General features: G+C 42.3%; 1 protein-coding gene across 1 annotated transcript in view; it reads left to right on the top strand.

Annotated features, from left to right (window-relative positions):
• The window catches only part of cdc27 (cell division cycle 27), a 107,600-nt gene that overhangs the window by 12,423 nt on the left and 75,164 nt on the right, over nt 1–20,013 (top strand). Inside the window, exons 2-3 of the mRNA XM_048614696.1 lie at nt 15,311–15,386; nt 17,982–18,129. Of these exons, the coding sequence (XP_048470653.1) occupies nt 15,311–15,386; nt 17,982–18,129 (224 nt within the window). The remainder of the gene's footprint in view (nt 1–15,310; nt 15,387–17,981; nt 18,130–20,013) is intronic.

Below are 20,013 nucleotides of genomic sequence, written 5' to 3'. Positions count from 1 at the left end.
AGGGGAGATTTTGAAGCTTGTGAAGTCCACATTGATACCATTCCGCTGCAGGGTTCCCAAGCGGAATATGAGTTGCTGTTCCTGCCACCTTCGGGTGGCATCGTTGTGGCACTGCAGGAGGCCCAGGATGGACATGTCGTCTGCGGAATGGGAGGGGGAGTTGAAATGGTTCGCGACTGGGAGGTGCAGTTGTTTAGTGCGCACCAAGCGTAGGTGTTCTGCAAAGCGGTCCCCAAGCCTCCACTTGGTTTCCCTGATGTAGAGGAGGCCACAAGGGGAACAGCGGATGCAGTATACCACATTGGCAGATGTGCAGGTGAACATCTGCTTGATGTGGAAAGTCTTCTTGGGGCCTGGAATGGGGGGAGGTGTAGGGGCAGGTGTAGCACTTCCTGTGGTTGCAGGGAAAAGTGCCGGGTGAGGTGGGGCTGGAGGGGAGTGTGGAGCGGACAAGGGAGTCACTGAGAGAGTGGTCCCTCCGGAAGGCAGATGAGGGTAGGGAGGGAAAAATGTCTTTGGTGGTGGGGTCGGATCGCAGATGGCGGCAGTGTTGGAGGATGATGCGTTGGATCCGGAGGTTGGTGGGGTGGAACGTGAGGACGAGGGGGATTCTGTTTTGGTTGTTATTGCGGGTAGGGGGTGTGAGGGATGAGTCGCGGGAAATGTGGGAGACACGGTCGAGGGCGTTCTCGACCACTGGGGGGGAGGGGGGATGTTGCGGTCCTTGAAAAACGAGGACATCTGAGATGTACAGGAGTGAAATGCCTCATCCTGGGAGCAGATGTGGTAGAGGCGAAGGAATTGGGAATAGGGGATGGCATTTTTGCAGGAAGGTGGGTGGGAGGAGGTGTATTCTCGGTAGCTGTGGGAGTCGGCTTGAAATGGATATCGGTTTCTAGGTGGTTGCCGGAGATAGAGACAGAGGGGTCCAGGAAGGAGAGAGAGGTATTAGAGATGGTCCAGGTGAACTTAAGGTTGGGGTGGAAGGTGTTGGTGAAGTGGATGAGCTGTTCGAGCTCCTCGTGGGAGCACGAGGCGGCGCCAATACGGTCATCAATGTAACGAAGGAAGAGGTGGGGTTTAGGGCCAGTGTAGGTACGGAAGAGGGATTGTTCCACATAACCTACAAAGAGGCAGGCATAGCTTGGGCCCATGCGGGTACCCATGGCCACCCCCTTGTCCAGTCCCACCTCACCCGGCACTTTTCCCTGCAACTGCAGGAAGTGCTACACCTGCCCCTACACCTCCCCCCTCACCCCCCCCATCCCAGGCCCCAAGAAGACTTTCCACATCAAGCAGATGTTCACCTGCACATCTGCCAATGTGGTATACTGCATCCGCTGTTCCCCTTGTGGCCTCCTCTACATCGGGGAAACCAAGCGGAGGCTTGGGGACGGCTTTGCAGAACATCTATGCTTGGTTCGCGCTAAACAACTGCACCTCCCAGTCGCGAACCATTTCAACTCCCCCTCCCATTCCTCAGATGACACGCCCATCCCGGGCCTCCTGCAGTGCCACAACGATGCTACCCGAAGGTTGCAGGAACAGCAACTCATATTCCGCTTGGGAACCCTGATCTCCTGTCGACTCAACTGACTTTACTAGAAATGTCTTGGCTTATCACATTCATGCTGACTCTTTTTGATCAGTTTGTTTTGCTAAGCGCTGTGAATTTGTCCCTATTAACATTTTCTACCAGCCTCTTTGCATTGAAACTAATAGACAATTTGGTAAATATTTTCTTTAGTTTATTTCTCTCAAGCTGTGTAAATACACAGTGGCATTTGTAGTTCTCTAATCCAAAGGAATATTTTGGAAGATAGATCCCAAATTTCCCTTGATTGATTTTTATTTTTCCTGCTCATGTTAGTGGAACTAGTAGTGTCTTTAGAAATTTGTATCATCTGTTAATTTGGAAAGTATCTGCTTTCTCTTCCTTCACTCAAGAAATATAACAAATATGTTGATAAACAGAGTCTGTCGTGCATACATTTTTTGGGGAGTGGGCTTTGACCCGAGGATCTTGGGTTAACTTCAGCCAGATCTCTGACTGACTTCTCCGTCAGTTAATGCATACCAGAACGTAGCGCTCTCAACATAAAGTCTGGTTACAAATCAGAGACTGTATGCAAGTCTTGAATTTCATTTTCATGTTGCTAATTGAAATCAACCTGAACAAAATACAGAGCCCATACTAATTCAGTGTAAAACTGCATTGACTATCAATTTGAAGGAATGACGAACTTTGCATAATTGAAGAATGTATTTTAATACCACATGCACTGTAAGATTGTCTTTCAGTAGTAAGATTTGTAATTTTTATACTATCCAAAGAAATACACTTCTATGAGAAATTATTCATGGGTGAAAACTGTCAGAAGGAGTTGACACTCTGATTAAACTTGGATTACTTAAATATCATGGAAGTGCTGTCATCTGCAGTGTAATATTGTAAAGCTGGTATCCAATATGCATTTCCCAGAGGTGTTAGAAGAGCAAAATTTGTTTGTTGCACCACCCCTTTTAATCACAGGATTAAATGTGATTTATGCACTTTGCCAGGAGTGTTAAAGACAGTTGGAAATGCAGTGTTCAGAACATGTCAAATTGTTGATATGACCTGGATACTATTGCAGCTGGTGCCAACTTGCTCCTATTCATACTGTACATATATTTTCTTTTATGTGAATGTTGTCTTTCTTTGCCCTTTTTTCCCCCGCTCTGCTGTTATGAAAAGTGTTAGATCATGTTCACTGTTTACTTGGAATTTTTTCTGTGTGCAGCTGGGCCAACCATTCAACAAGTTTTTTTTTCCCTTTGATAATATGCTGTCTTCATGATTTTCCCTTTTCATTCTTCACATGCAGTAATTGAGGAAAGGCTTTATAGACTTAATGGCACAGTTCCAGAAGGTGTACTGGGACAGAGGGACCTGGGCAATGACATGAACAGATCTTTGAAGACGGCAGGACATGTTGAGAAACTGTTAAGTAAAACAGATGAAGCTTTGACTTCATGACTAGAGGTATTAAATATAAAAACAGGAAGTTCTGCTTTACAGAGCTGTGGTTAGGCCACAAATGAGTACATCCATCTGAGATTCTCACTTCTTCAGGAAGGATGTGAAGGTCTTGGAGACAGTGCAGAGGAGATTTATCAGAATGATATGAGAGAAGCTTGGAACAATGGCGATTGAAGACAATTGAAAGAGGTATACAAGATTATGACAGGCTAAAACAAGATCGACAAACTACCTGGAGCCAGAGGAACACAACAGGCCAGGCAGCATCAGAGAGCCGGAAAGCTGACGTTTCGGGTTGGGATCCTTCTTCAGAAATGTAGGGTGTATGAGGATGAAATTCTTTTCTGCAGCTGCTGGTAGTTCTAACTCTCAGTACTGAGGAGGATGGTGGTATTGGATACGATGACTGATGTCAAAAGGAAATTGAATGGCAATATCTTACAGGGCTACAGGTACAGTGGGGAAATAGGTTCACTGCATTGTATATACCTAATGGGATAACAGCCTCATTTTTGTGCTATAATGACTCTAAAGATTATTTGTATGGTGGTCCTTCTGTTGCGTACAGTTCTGTAGTACTACAGGACTGTAGGACTTTATGCATAACAATCATCACGTTTATTTTTAGTTGATGATCTGCTTTGTTGCTAATGATTCCACTCGATTCACTTCACTGTTAGGTTAATAAATATGATGCTCCAGATTTTGCTGTGACGTTAAGTAATGGCAATGCCTGAAGCACTAATATAAATTCAACTTAACACACAGAGGCACAATTCAAATCCAGAACTCAAATTCTCATGACTCACTGTGAGAAAGATTTTACTCGTATCACTCTTGCTTATTATGTGTTTCACTTTAAATCTGTACCCTCTCGTGTTTGTTCACTGTATAAGTGGGAACAGTTTCTCTCTCTCTCTCTCTCTCTCTCTCTCTCTCTCTCTCTCTCTCTCTCTCTCTCTCTCTCTCGCTCTGTACAGTCTACTCAAGGCAGTCATAATTGTGAACACCTCGCATCAAATCTCCTCCTGTCAGCGTCCTTCTCTCCAAGGAGAACAGCCCCAACTTCTTCAATCTGTCGTCTTCACTGAAGCCCCTCATCTCTGGAACCATTTTTGTAAATTGCTTCTGCACTCTCTCTGGTACATTGACATCTTTCCTCAAATGTGATACCCATGAATATACAAGTTAACACTTCCTTGCACTTGTACTCTCTGCCCCTATTGATGAAGCCGAGGACATCGTATGCTTCATTTAAATGCCGTCTCTAACTGTCCTGTCATCTTCAATGATGTATGCACATATATATCCAGCTCCCTCTACTACTTTCACTCCCATTAGAACCATAGAAAATGGGAGCTGGAATAGACCATTTGGCCCTTTCTGAGCCTGCTCTGCCATTCAATATGGTCATGACTGATCATCTAAATTAATAGCCTCTTCCTGCTTTTCTGTCATATTCTTTGCCTTTTAGTCCCAGGTAATAGATAAACAACTCCTTGAAATCGTATCATATTCTGGCATTAATTCATTTCTGTGACAGTGAATTCCACAATCTCAACACCGAGTAGAAATTCTCCATCTTGGTAAGAATTGTACCCCCCATTTTATGTTGTCTTTCCATGTTATTTCTATGAAAATGCATTACCTCTCACTTGTCTGCATTGAATCTCATTTGTCACCAGTTTGCCAACTCCACTAACATGTCCGTGTCCTTTAACTCTTCCAAGTTTCATGTCATCTGCAAACTTCGCTATTGTCCTTTTATACAGCAAGGTCCAGATCATTCATATATACCAGGGAAAGTAAAGTTTCCTGTACTGACCACTAGGGAGCTCCACTACAAATCTTCCTGTAGCCCAAAAAAAATATGAATTAGCCACTGTCCTTTCTTTCCTATCTCTGAGCCAATTTTGAGTCCACTTTGTTTCTCTCCCTTTTATACCATGATTGATAACTTTGCTGACAAGTCCACTGTTTGCACCATATCAAACACTTTGTTGATGTGATATACATGATTTTCACACCGTTAGTGTTATCCTCATTGAGCTGTTACCATTCCAAAAAACTCCAGCAAGCTGGTTAAATACTATTTCTCCTCTTAAAAATCCATACTGACTCCTTCGAATCAACCTCCTTTTTCCGTACGACTACTAATTTCTCGAAGCTTCACCACCGCTGAAGTGGGATTATCCTTCACGCCTTTTCTTGAACAAGGCCATCATGTTTGTAATTCTACAGGCTTGTGGCACTTCCCTGGAGTTGAGGGAAAACTGCAAAATTATGGCCAGTGACCCCATAATTTCTACTGTACTCTCCCTTCAAAATCCTTGGATGCATCTCATTCAGTCCCAGGGCCTTGTCAAGTTTGCATACCAACAGTTTATTCAAGACTTCCTCCTCTGTCATCATGGCCTAGGCAGCTCCTCCACTTGTGTCAAGATATTAATTTAACACATCCAGCCATGCCTCCAGCCTCCATATATAAATTCCTTCATTTCGTCTCTAATCGGCTCTACTCCTCCCTGAGTCACTTTTTTTTCCCACTATTTATATGCCTGTACAAGATGTTAGGATTTCAGTTCAAGTTAGCTGCTAGCTTTTATTCACAATTCCTCTTTGGCTTCTCTCATTGCGCTTCCCTCCCCCACCCAATCTAAATCTTGGTATTCCTCTTGATTCGTAGTTGTATTTTCTGCGTTACAGCTGTCATAAGCACGTTTTCAGGTTATCTACTGCCCCCAGGGAACTCTGTTTGTTTCCCCTTTCCCATTTAAGGGAATATACCTCGAATGGTTCAGGTACGTCTGCGTGTTCATTTATGTATTTTCTGCCAACCTCTTGTTGCAGTCACTCCTGCTGAGCTCTATTGCCATTTTGATGTCAGCTCTCTGCCTTCAGGATTGTTGCATATCATTTTCCACTACTATCCTGAACCTTATGACACAATGATCATTGTCCTCCACTGACGCTTGATCCACCTCAGTGCTAAGAACCAGGTCCAACAATACATCACTTCTGAGGAAGCATCACTTGACCCGAAAAAGGTTAACTCTGATTTCTGTCAACGGATGCTGCTAGACCCACAGAGCTTTTCCAGCAACTTCTGTTTTTGTTTCTGATTTACAGCATTCACAGTTCCTTCCGTTCTTATTAGGCGTCACATCTTGTTGGACTGGACACCTGCTGTAGGAAACTCTACTGAACATAATCTAGACACACTTGCGCCTCATTGCCCCTTAAATAAATCAGTTTGACAGCCTATATTTGGTTAATTGAAGTCCCCTATTATAGCTACCCTATAATGTTGGCATCTCTGTGATTTCCCTGCATGTTTGTACCTCTACATCTTTCCACTAGTTGGTAGTCTATAGATTACACTGAGCAATGTAATTGTACCCTTTTTAGAGTCATAGAGACATACATCATGGAAACAGACCCATATATCCAAATAGTCCACACCGACTATGTTCACAAAGTAAACTAGGTCCAGTTGCCAATGCTTGGCCTATATCCCTCCAAACCTTTCCTATTCATGAACTTATCCAAATGTCTTTTAAATGTTGTAACTGTACTTGAACCACTTTCTCTGGCAGTTTATTCCACACACGAACTATTCACTGTATAAAAAATGGTCTGTTTTTCCTGTCCTATTTTAATCTTTCTCCTCTCACCTTAAAAAATGCCCCCTAATTTTGAACTCCCCCACTCTATGAAAAAGCTATATTGGTTATTCATCTTATCTCTGCCCTTCATGACGTTATGAACCTCAATAAGGTCACACCTCCACCTCTTGCGCTCCAGTTTCAAAAAAAAAATTCCCAGTCTATTTCTATTATCTCATTCGGGGTGCAAAGGAGGTTCACTAGGTTGATTCCGGAGTTGAGGGGGTTGGCTTATGAGGAGAGACTGAGTAGATTGGGATTATATTCATTGGAATTCAGAAGATTGAGGGGGGATCTTATAGAAACATGTAAAATTATGAAGGGAATAGATAAAATAGAAGTAGAGATGATGTTTCCACTGGCAGGTGAAGCTAAGACAAGAGGGCATAGCCTCAAGATTAGAGGGAGCAGATTTAGGACTGAACTGAGAAGGAATTTCTTCACCCAGAGGGTTGTTATCTATGGAATTCCTTGCCCAGTGAAGTAGTTGACGCTACTTCAGTAAAAGCTAGATTTTTTTTGAACAATAAAGGAATTAAGGGATATGGTGAGAACGCGGGTAAGTGGATCCGAGTCCACGAAAGGATCAACCATGATCTTATTGAATGGCGGAGCAGGCTCGAAGGGCCAGACGGCCTACTTCTGCTCCTAGTTCTTATGTTCTTATTCCCAGCAACATCCTGGTAAATCTTTTCTGAACCCTCTCCAGTTTAATAATACCCTTCCTATAACTGCAGACATAACTCAACAGTCTGTCCCTACTCCTATACTGAAAGGTCTGAGCGATGAAGGCAAGAGTGCTAAACACCTCCTTAATTACCCTGTCTGCCTGTGATGCAAATTACAGAGAATTATATACCTGAACTTCTGGGACTCTCTGTTCTACAACCCTACCCAAGGCCCTTCTATTAATGTACAAGTCCTGTCCTTGTTTGTATTATCAAAATGCAATTACTCACACTTATTCAAATGAAACTGCCACCTGCCACTCATCAGCCCATTGACCAAGTTGATCAAGATCTCTGTAATCTTAGATCACCTTCTTCACTGTCTACTCTACCACCAATTTGTACTGCTCTTGATCCATATCTTTCCACTCCTTGTACGTTCATGTGCTTGTCTAAAAGTCCCTTTAAATGCCCCTATCATATCTGCTTCTACCACTACCACCACCCCTGCCAGCACGTTCCAGACTCCTATCAGTCTCTGTGCAAAAAGCCTGCCCCTCACAACTGCTTTGAACTTTTTCCCCCTCTCACCTTTTAAATGCATGCCTCCTAATATTAGATATTTCAACTCGGGGAGAAAGAGTCTCACCATCAACCTTATCTATCCATCTCGTAAGTTTATAGACTTCCATCAAGTCTCCTCTCCGCCTCTGCTGCTCCAGATAAAACAACCTGAGTTTTTCTAGTCTCTCCTTATAGCTCATACTCTCTAATCTAGGCAGCATCCTAGTACACCTCTTATACACCTTCTCCAAAGCCTCCACATCCTTTCTGTAATGTGACAAGAATTGAACACAATGCTCTAAATGTGGTCTAAGCCAAGTTTAAGCCAACTGACTCTTGTACTCAATGCCCCAACCAATAAAGACAAGCACACCATACACCTTCTTTACCAGCCTATCTACTTGCGTGGCCGCTTTCAGAGAGCTGTGGACTTAAGCGCCAAGATCTGTACATTATTGCTGTTCAAGGTCCTGCCATTAACTGTATACTTTTCCTGAACATTTGATCTCTCAAAGTGTAGCACCTTGCACTTGCCTGGATTAAACTCCATCTGCAGTTTCTCTGCCCATATTGCAACTGATCCATATCCCGCTGTATCCATTGACAACCTTTTACACTGTCCACAACTCTAACAATCTTTTGTATCGTCTGCAAACTTACCCACCCACCTAATTTTCATCCGAGTCGTTTATGTAGAGGTTCCAGTACAGAGCCCCGTGGAACACCACTGGTCACAGACCTCCAACCTGAAAAACACCCTTCCACCAATACCTTTATGTCTTCTCTGGTCAATCCATTCTGGATCCAAATGGCCAAGACATTGTGTCCTTCTGCTTGAGCCTACCATGGGGGACTTGTTGAAAGCTTTGCTGAAATCTATGTAGACAGCATCCACTGCTCTACCTTCATTGATCACCTTGGTTACCTCCTTGAAACAGACATGGCCTACCCCTCGCCAAGCTGTGCATCTGTTCTGAATTAGGCCTTGCTTTTTCCAAATGCATGTAAATCCTGTCCCGAAGAATTCTCTACAGTAGCTTCCCAACCAGCGATGTGAGACTAGCTGGTCTACAGTTTCCTGGATTATCCCTATTTCCCTTCTTGAACAGAGGAACAATGTTAGCAATTCGCCAGTCCTATGGGGTCTCTCCAGTGGCTAGCAAGGATACAAAGATCTTGGACAAGGCCCCAGCAATCTCCTCTCTTGCTTCTTGCAACAGCCTGGTATAGATACCATTGGGGTGGGGGGACCTAACCACCTTAATGCTCTTCAAGAGACCCAACATCACTTCTTTCTTGATCTCAAAATGCCCTACCATATGAGCATTCTCCACATACATCTTACTATCCTCCATATCCTTCTGGGTGAATACTGACACACCGTACTCCTTTAGGATCTTGCCCACATCCTCTGCCTCCAAGCACAAGTTCCCTCTTTTTCCTTGAGTGGTTTTACCTTCTCCTTAGTTGTCCTCTTGTTTTTAATGTATGTATAGAATGCCTTGGGATTCTCTTTAACCTTACTTGCCAAGGTCCTTTCATGGCCCCTTCTTGCTCTCCTAATTCCCTGCTTGAGTTCTTTGCTGCTTTCTTTACATTTGTTATGGGCCCTGTCTGATTTTCACTTCCTAAACCTTAGATATGCTTCTTTTTGCCTTTTGACTAAATTTGCAACCTCCCTCATTATCCAAGGATCCCTTAAATTGCCATTTTTATCCTTTCTCCTTACTGAAACATGCCGGTCCTGAACTCTAATCAGAAGGTCTTTTAAACAATTTCCACATGTCAAAGGTGGACTTGTCTGACAACTCCTCCTAATTAACACACTCCTGTCTAACTAACTCCTGCCTAATTCTGACTTAATTTGCCCTCCCTCAATTTATTACCTTCCTGCATAGTCCTGACACATCCTTGTTCATAGCTATCTTAAAACGTAAGGAACTGTGATCTCTTTCCAAAATGCTCTCCCGCAGAAAAGTCAGTCACCTAGTCTGGCTCATTATCTAATACAAGGACCGGTATGGCCCCTCCTCTAGCTGGACTGTTTCAAGAAACCCTTTTGGATGCACCTAACAAATTCTGCCCCGTCTAAGCCTCTTGCTGTCAGAGTCCCAGTCAGTGTTGGGGAATCTTGTGCTACCAGTCTATATTTTTTTGGACTAGCTGAAAATCACTGATTCCTACCATCTTCCAGTTCCTTAAGGTGTGATGTGACTGCCTATCTGAACATGTTATTTATATAACTCAGCCTAATGAATCTGCCGCCGTATCTGTAGCTCCTGCTCAAGCTCTGAAACCCCGAGCTAAAGATTCTGCAGTTGGGAACACTTCAGATCATGTGGCATCAAAGAAATCAGTAGGATCCGTGTCTTCCCACATCATACAGGTTGCAAATTCCCCTTGACTGACCTGAGCTGCCATGTCTTAGTTTTAAATTTAGTTATGCTTATTTGCTTGTTTACTTTCTTGATTACTTAGCCTGAAAGTTACTATACTTATGTTAAATAAAAACCAAAAGAACTGAGGAAGGGCCACCAGACCTGAAATGTTAACTCTGATTTTTTTTTTTCTTCACAGGTGCTGCCAGACCTGCTGAGCTTTTCCAGCAACTGTTTTTGTACACTACACTACACTACACTACACTACACTAAACTTTACTTTCCCTTGCCTTATCCTATTTGGCTTATTTTATGCAACTATCATATTATTCCTGACTTTCATTTATCCCTGGTGTTTCTCAGGTAATCCCTAGGGCAGTACAGTGGTTAACACTGCTGTCTCTCAGTGCCAGGGACTCCGGTTCATTTCCACCCTGAGGAGACTGTCTGTCTGTGTGGGGTTTGTGCATTTTCCCTGAGTTTACTTGGGTTTCCTCCCACAGTCCAAAGATCTGCAGGTTAGGTGGATTGGCCACCCTACATTGTCCCATCGTGTCTAGGGATATCCAGACTAGGTGGGTTAAATGTGAGGTTATGGGGCTGGAGTGGGATGATGTTTGGTGGTTTGGTGCAGACTTAATCGGCCAAATGGCTTCTATCTGTGCTGTAGGGATTCTATGAATAATCAACCCCAACCTAGTGTGGGCTGGTTGCAAGCAGCTCAATAATGAATGAATGCAGAGAACTTTGGTCGTGCAGACATTGAATTTTTCATGCAGAAATCTCATGATGGTTTGGAACTTTGTCTCTGAATGTGTGTGCCTGCAGTGTTATCTGTACATTGCAACTCTATTACAGGTTGCCACGCTTTTCATTCAGAAATAAGATTATCCGTTTGCTGTTCTTACTGTACAGAATTCCAATCAAGTAGGAGACTTCATTGAAATGGGGTGTAGTGTTGTGATGAGGAAGCTGGAGAAAAGTGTTGGTTCCAGGATACAACCTTGTTTTTCCCAGTTGCAAATGTCTTGGATCTTTAGATCTGTTGTTGCGAATTTGAGGCAGTAAGAGGAGAATGACGATCAATTTATGCAAGCTGCCAAATTCATGGAGAACACTCAATTATCTCCTCCCTCCCTGCCTTCCCCTCTCCCACACCCCTGTGACATGCTGTGCTATGAAGATCAGGTTCACTGTGCCCTTTTTTTGGACGCCATCCTCATTGTTAACTTTGAGAGGTGCCACTGGGAATTGTGGCAGACAGCTGGGAGACCTTTCTGTAGCTACCATAATTGATTTCTCGCCTCTCTAAGTTGGTGACAATAATGGGGTCTAGAACATCAACTCATATGCTTTCCTCCTTCCACGTAAGATCATGTAACTACCAAGACTGCTTTTCCACTCTATTTCAGTTGACACTCTAAGTTGACAGCGTTGTTAGTTCCCAGCTACCGGATGGCTTTTTCAACCTATTATTGGCCTAGAATTGTGCTGATGTGATGGCAGGTGCCCTGCTGTTGAATGTGGTCAAGGGTGCCCAAGTGAAGGACTAAGTCTTGGTTGAGGACAACCTTCTAGTGCTCCTTCCCATGAGTGCTGATTTGTCTTTTATGGCCTCGAAGCAGCACTGTATGGGGTCAGCCCGTTGGTACTTGGATTGTGGGTGATCTTGACTGTGCTGAAGAGTCTACACGTGGCTTTTGATGAGTTGCCTGATTTTCTTGTGCTACTCGCTACTGCCGCCTGCTCATTGGGTTGTGATTTTTTTTTTGTTGTTTGACATTGATCGGAAGTGGAGATTGAGACACTCCACTGAGGGACTGGATTTGAGGTTTGTTAGCCTAATTCCTAGAATGTTGGAACTGTCCTTTTGAGGGACATTTGAAGAGACTCTGTCTATGTTGTCCATAGTTTGAGAAAATAAATGATGTTTGGTCATTGAGATTTGAATAATTCTTTCAAGAGCTTAATTGGGTAGAAGCAGACCAAGCCAAGAACCCAGACAGACAGTTTGTGTGCCATAAGTGACTGGCTGGACATGGAAAACCTATTCTAGTATCACCAAGCTCCTGAGCAGGGAAAGAAATCTTGCCTTTTGCCAATCTGTTGTCCACACTTTTTCACTTTCTTGTGCCTATTTTATTGATTCTTTTGAATGTGTGCACCTTTTCCTCGTGTTACCCTGAGCAATGAATAAGAACATAAGAACTAGGAGTAGGAGCAGGAGTAGGCCATCTGGCCCCTCGAGCCTGCCCCGCCATTCAATAAGATCATGGCTGATCTTTTTGAGACTCAGCTCCACTTACCCGCCCGCTCACCATAACCCTTAATTCCTTTACTGTTCAAAAATTTATCTAGCCTTGCCTTATAAACATTCAGCGAGGTAGTTTCAACCGCTTCACTGGGCAGAGAATTCCACAGATTCACAACCCTTTGGGTGAGGAAGTTCCTCCTGACCTCAGTCCTACATCTGCTTCCCTTTTATTTTGAGGCTATGCCCCCTAGCCCTAGTTTCACCTGCCAGCGGAAACAACCTCCCTGCCTCCACCTTATCTATTCCCTTCATAATCTTATATGTTTCAATAAGATCTCCCCTCATTCTTCTGAATTCCAATGAGTACAATCCCAGCCTACTCAGTCTTTCCTCATAATCCTACCCTATCAACTCTGGAATCAACCGAGTGAATCTCCTCTGCACCCCCTCCAGAGCTAGTATATCCTTTCTCAAGTAAGGAGACCAAAACTGCACACAGTACTCCAGGTGTGGCCTCACCAGGACCCTATACAGCTGCAGCATAGCCTCCCTGTTTTTAAACTCCATCCCTCGAGCAATGGCAGACAAAATTCCATTTGCCTTTTTAATTACCTGCTGCACTTGCAATCCTACTTTTAGCGATTCAAGCACAAGGACACCCAAGTCCCTCTGCACAGCAGCGTGCTGCAATTTTTTACCGTTTAAAACAGGCCATTTTGCTGTTATTCTGAACAAAAGGGATGACCTCTCACTTCAACATTTGTACTCCATCTGCCAGACCTTTGCCCACTCACTTAGACTATCTATATCCCTCTGCAGACTTTGTGTCTTCTGCACACTTTGCTGTAACACTCACCTTTAGTGTCATCTGCAAATTTTGACACACCGCACTTAGTCCCCAACTCCAAATCATCTATGTAAATTGTAAACAATTGCAGTCCCAACACTGATCCCTGAGGCACACCATTAGCCACTGACCGCCAACCAGACAAACACCCATTTACCCCTACTCTTTGCTTTCTACTGGTCAACCAATCCTCTATCCATGCCAATACATTACCTGTAATACCGTGCAACTTTATCTTATGTAGCAGCCTTTGGTGTGGCACCTTGCCAAATGCCTTCTGGAAATCCAGATACACCACATCCACAGGTTCCCCATTGTCCACCATGCAAGTAATGTCCTCAAAGAATTCCACCAAATTAGTTAAACATGACCTATCCTTCATGAACCCATGCTGGGTATTCCCAATGGGACAATTTATATCCAGATGTCTTGCTATTTCTTCCTTAATGATAGATTCAAGCACTTTTCCGACTACCGAAATTAAGCTAATTGGCCTATAGTTACCTGCTTTTTGTCTAGTTCCTTTTTTAAACAGTGGCGTCACACTGGGGTGGTTCCCGCAGATTGGAAAACAGCCAGAGTCCAGTGAATTTTGGTAAATAATTACTAGTGCATTTGCTATTTTCCCCCATCACCTCTTTTAGTACCCTGGGATGCATTTCATCAGGGCCAGGAGACTTGTCTACCTTTAGCCCCATTAGCTTGCCCAGCACTGCCTCCTTAGTGATAATAGTTTCTAGGTCCTCACCTGCTATAACCTTCTTGTCATCAGTTTTCGCCATAATTCCTACATATTTCTCTTTTATACTCAAAGACAGTGCAGTGTCTACTTATTTTTGCCCAGTTACTTCAAGCCAGAAGTTCTTACTTTCCTTCTGCAGTCTCCAGATTTTTAATGTTGGCACACTTCTGGCATTGTTACTTGATTTTCTGATGACATGTATTATGACTTGATATTGGCCGTTTGCCTTACAAGCCTCAATTCCTAGCCCATCCCATTGGACTTCATTCAATTTTACATTCATTGATATTTACTTCTTTAGACCACTGAGAGATCTCAAGTTCTGACCGCTTCTCAAATCACAATTCAGCAAAGTATTCTTTAGGTTATCAGTGCTAATTGTGTTATAATGGTGCTGTGGTAACATCGATACGTCTGAAACCAGGAGGTCCTTGTTGAAGTTCTACCTGCTACAAGTGTCATAACATCTCTGAATGGGTTGATTAAACCTATCTGCAGTGGAGGCTGGAAAATTGGATTATTCCTCTTTTGCCTGACTTCTCCATGGGTTGCAACATTGAAGACTTTCCAGTTACTAAGTCGACCAATTAAATATCTTTTAATTTTGATAGACCTTGATATCTAACACGTGACAATCAGATTTCTTAAACAAATGTTAATTTATCTTTAAAATAGAACTTATTAAATAAAAGTGCTGAAATTGTTGAACATAGCATTTTTTTTGCTCTGATATTTTGGCTTGGATGGTCAATCATCACCTGTAAATAATCGGCTCTGAACTCTTGCACACACTACTTTTCAGGAAATATAATTTTTCCCTCCGTCATTCTGTCAAAAGAATAAATAAATTTCACCCTGAACTTCTCAAGAGGGTTTTCTTTTCTGAAATGACTGAATAGCTGGACTGCTTGTTCTCAGCAGGTAAAACAAGCACCTTTTAAAACAGCCCCAGCAGGCATCTACAGCAAAGCAAGCAGTTAGCACAAGACATACATTTTACGAGCAGCTTTTTTTTAAAAAAGTCTCTGAAAGCCTATTTTAAAGAAACTGTGCCAGATATGCCCACAAGAGTTGAGTTTTGCAGTTTGTGAAAAGTGAATCTATTTGAAGTCTTTCAGGAATATTAAATTTGATGCACCTTTGTAACAATTGTTTATCTCTTATCAACAGGCTGCTATTTGGCATGCACTTAACCACTATGCTTATCGGGATGCTGTCTTCCTTGCAGAAAGACTATATGCTGAAGGTATGTAGGAACTAAGATGTTAAGTGTAACTGCAGGAGTGCTATCTATTCATCAGTGTTGAATTAACAATTGAAGATTAAAGTTACTTCGTTGAAATGTGGTGTTGCTTACTGATTATAGGCTGAATCCTAGAACCTTAGTTGGCAGCTGGAGAAGGAAGTGGCTGATTCAAATATTGCACAAGTGAAGTGTGGCGCTGTGTGTTGCAAGACAGTTTCTAAGTATTTGTTCTCATCTGCCCAAAAATATACATAGTAATTTCTCCACTTTTGACTGGTAATTGAAATATTCTCCTTTGACCCTGCCTCTGCTGCTCTCTCAATCCCAGAAGCTTGTATAGGAGATCACACTACTCCTGATTGTTCTGGTATTTTCTGCCTCCTTGAAAGTAATGTTCATTGCTAGTGAGAAACATGTCTAGCGCTCATTTGAAAGAATTTAGTCAATTCATGTCCTCAGCACCAACTGAAAGCCTGTTCAAAGGAGCACAGTTCTTCAGGTTCAAGCTTATGTAGTGGGTTCTTTTCCTTGATTTGGCCTTAGCTTCAAATTATGATCCCTGAACCTATTTATTGAGATAAACATTCAATTGGAGATCAGATGATAATGGAAATAGATTGTTCAACCTCAATCTGATCAAGAACAAAAACGAAGTTGCTGGAAAAGCTCAGCGGGTCTGGCAGTATCTGTGAAGGAAAAAACAGATCTTAACGTTTCGGGTCCGGTGACCCTTCCTCGGAACCGATCAACCCTGACGTTATTCCACTTCAGTACGGAGTGTCCCAGTTATCGTAGCTTATGTTGATGGATGAGATCTTTTATCCTGAGAATTAGCCCAGAGCCTCAATATCACATGATGTGAAGGGGCTAAAGCTAAACTTGTATCTGAGGCCTGACTACTGTCTGGTACAAGGACAGAATGTCTTGTCTTGTAATCAGTACTATGAATGCACCCGTTTTGACAATAGTATGAAGTGATTTTAGAGAGGACACAGATTGCTCACTCAACCTTTATTTTAATGCTTTGCCCTTGAAGATATATGGATATTCAGCATTGTACCTTGCCCAGTTCAACACTTTCTAGTCTCCAGCTCAATGGACTAACAAGTCAAGATCTGTCTGCTGCTGCAGCAGTCATTTACATTCCTAGTAGCCCAAATTCAAACTCAGGCCACACCCACTCATAGATTGTTTCAGTATCTGAGCTGTCTCGAATGCTGCTGAACATCATGCATCTGACGATTGAAACGAGGAGAAACTTCTTCACGCAGATAGTTGTGAACCTGTGGAATTCGCTGCCTCAGAAAATGGTTGAGGCCAAAACATTGGATGTTTTCAAGCAAGGGTTAAATGAGGGCAAAATGGGAGCAGGGTATTGAGTTTGATGAGCTATTGAATGACGAATGACAAAGCAGGCTTGAAGAGTTGAATGGCGTCCTCCTGCGACTGAGAAGATTGACTCTAAAACTGTATCCATCTTCCTTCGTGTTCTCTATGACTCCAACCAGCGAAGAATTTGCTCCAATTCATTGATTCCAGTTTTGCTCAGGCTTCTTACGGGAGCCTTTCACTGAGTGCAGTATTAATATCAAAGGCAGTTGTACTCCCCTCAATATTAGATCACCGTATTTCTGAGCTTGGATCGTATGGAGAAACCTCTTGTAAAAAGTAATTTTGAGGGCTTTTGTGGCATTATCTACCAGGTGACGCTCTTCCCTCAAGTTTTTGAAGTCCATCAAATTCGTGACAAAGCTTTGCAAGCACAATTTTTAATGTTAAATTTAGCCTTTTTTTCATTAACCTCGCAATCTAATGATCAATGTGAGCCTAATTGCACAACATCAAATTTAAATGCTGCTGGTGACATGCAGTGGTTGAATTATCTCCTTCTCCCATAATCAGATCCTTGGTATTAGTACATATGAAAATAAATAATTGAGGCAAGTATTTGTTTGACCTATGTTTTTGTGAATCTGTGTGTGTGTTCTGGTCATGGCCAGGCAATTCAGGAGTTATGAATTCAAATCTAACTATGGTATGGTGTGTTTTTTCAATCCACCAAAGCTGACAAATTAATAGGAAAACCATTTTATTGTCGATATCTTTCAAAGAACGTAAGGAGCTTTCCTGCTCCTCTGACGCTGCTTGGCCTGCTGTGTTCATCCAGCTCTACACCTTGTTATCTCAGATTCTCCAGCATCTGCAGTTCCTACTATCTCTGTAACTTAAAACTAGACCCCGTTTCTCTGGTATGCAGTTCTAGTCCGGTACTGACTGACTTTTTAATTCATTGCTCAGCTTTTTCATGACCCACATGTAGTAAATGAAGGCAATTAAAAAGGAATACATTTGTATTAGATAAAGCGCAGGTTAAAATTCACATTATCTTGGAGAGAGGACACTTCTGAAATGAACCTTTTTAAATGGTGTTAACTGTATTTTAACTTTTAAGCAATGGTAATAGTTCAGAATTTTAAAGTTTTAATTAAAATTTGATTTCTCTCCCCTACCACCTTTTGGTCTCATGAGTGATTTACTTTAATTGAGAAATTGAGAGTTATGAGTCTCTTAAAAGCTACTTTCTTTTATTTGCAGTGCGTTCAGAAGAGGCTCTGTTTCTCTTGGCAACATGTTACTATCGCTCAGGGAAAACATACAAAGCCTATAGGCTTTTGAAAACACATAGCTGTACTACCCCTCAGTGCAAATATCTTCTTGCCAAATGTTGCACTGATCTTAGCAAGTAAGTATATGTAAGTAGAAATTTGGCAACTATGAATTCTTTAATTCTGCAACATTGGAATATACTTGAGGCTGCTGCTAGGTGCTGCATAATGATGCTACATCATGTGTTCTCCCTTTGAAGAGAGTTGGTCGTGTTTCATGTACGATCATGTGCTGTTTTGGGATTTGGTGTATCGCTGAAATGGGGGAGGCGTTTCCTGATGTCAATCTTTGAAATTGGCCAAGGTTATAATTAACCCCTGCTTTTGAAATGTGTTGTGCAACAGATTGCACGCATCAAATGGATAATGTGTGGGTTGGAGGGGTGGGGAAGGTGGAGGGAAGAGAAGTGCTTCTTCTCACCTCCACATAAGTAAGCAGCCTGGTATAATCTGTATGTATTCAGGTATCACATGCAGTTTGACCATCATAACTGCACACACAAATGTTCAACTATTTAATTTTTCTTTCTTTTGCCCTCCTTCTCCATCCATTAATTTTTTGATCCTATGTTTCTCACCATTCTGATTTTCTTATTTTTTCTGATCTCTGATGTGGATATTGAGGATATATTATAATCGAGATCACTGCCATTAGTAAGCCAAGGTGGTTACTTGAAATTCTTCTCCGCCTTTATGGCTGTCCTCTGTCCTTTGTTTTAATGAGTTGGTCATCTGAATAGCTGACTCGAGTTGCCCATGATGGAGCATGATTTACCAAACACTACTGTGAAGAAAGTCCAGGTGAAATTGGATTGGACTGCTTGGTGTCTATTTTTAAAAAAAAAAAAAAAAAAATATATAACTTTTTCACAGTCTGAATCACTTTACTTTTCTCTGTGGTAATTGATGGTTGAACCCTCTGGCCTTCATTCTACACGGAAAGTATGAAGTTTCAAGCTGAGAGTAGCAGTGAATTTTGTCCAACCAATGATGTTTCAGTGCGTTTTGATAGGGAGCATACTTTCGACTAAATTAACTGAAGTGAACATTTTGCTTCAAATGGATATTCACATTGTTTGTGATCTTTGGTTATGTTTGATTCTAAATTTCCCAAGGAGTTTGGAATTTTGGGCTGAAGTAGTCGTACAGCATAGAAGCAGACCCTTTGATCCACTGCATCTGTTCACTAACAAATGGCAAACAGTACTAATCCCATTTACCTCCATTTGGTCCATAGTCTACTATATCCTGGTATTTTAAGTGCTTGTCCAAATACTGCTTAAATGTTCTGTGAGTATACCGTATCTCACTAATTTGATTGAATTTTTCAAGAAGTGATGAGGATGAACAGTGAGGGTAGAGCAGTGGATATTGTCTATGGATTTTAACAAGTTTTTCAACAAGGCCCCTTGTGGCCAGAAATTCATGATAACTTGGCCACTTGGATTCAGAATTGGCTTGCCAATTGGTTACTGGTGGAAGGGAGTTTTTCTCCCTGGAGGTCTGTGACTAGTGGTGTTCTGCAGGGACCCATACTGGGACCTCTGCATATTTACATATTTAAAAAAAAATTACTTGGACAAAAGTGTAGATGGATGGGTTGGTAAGTTTGCAGACAGTACAAAGATAGGTGGATAGTGCAGAAGGTAGTCAACGGATACAGTGGGATATGGATCAGTTGCAGATGTGGATGAAGAAATGGCAGATGGTGGTTAATCTGGCTATGTGTGAGGTGCTGCAGTACGGAAGATCAAATGCCAAGGAAAAGTATACAATTAATGGCAGGATCCTGAACAGCTTTGATATACAGAGGGATCTTGGAGTTCAAGTTCATAGCTCACTGAAAGTGGCCACATAAGTAGATAGGATGGCGAAGAAGGCATATGGTATGCTTGCCTTTTTTGGTTGGGGAATTGAGGACAAGAGTCAGGATGTCATGTTGCAGCTTTACAAGACTTTGG

The sequence above is a fragment of the Rhincodon typus genome, chromosome 30, assembly GCF_021869965.1.
Source record: "Rhincodon typus isolate 14 chromosome 30, sRhiTyp1.1, whole genome shotgun sequence".
In the NCBI taxonomy this organism is placed as follows: Eukaryota; Metazoa; Chordata; class Chondrichthyes; order Orectolobiformes; family Rhincodontidae; genus Rhincodon; species Rhincodon typus.
Note: the sequence above shows the minus strand (reverse complement) of the source record. Positions and strands in the feature narration are given on the sequence as shown.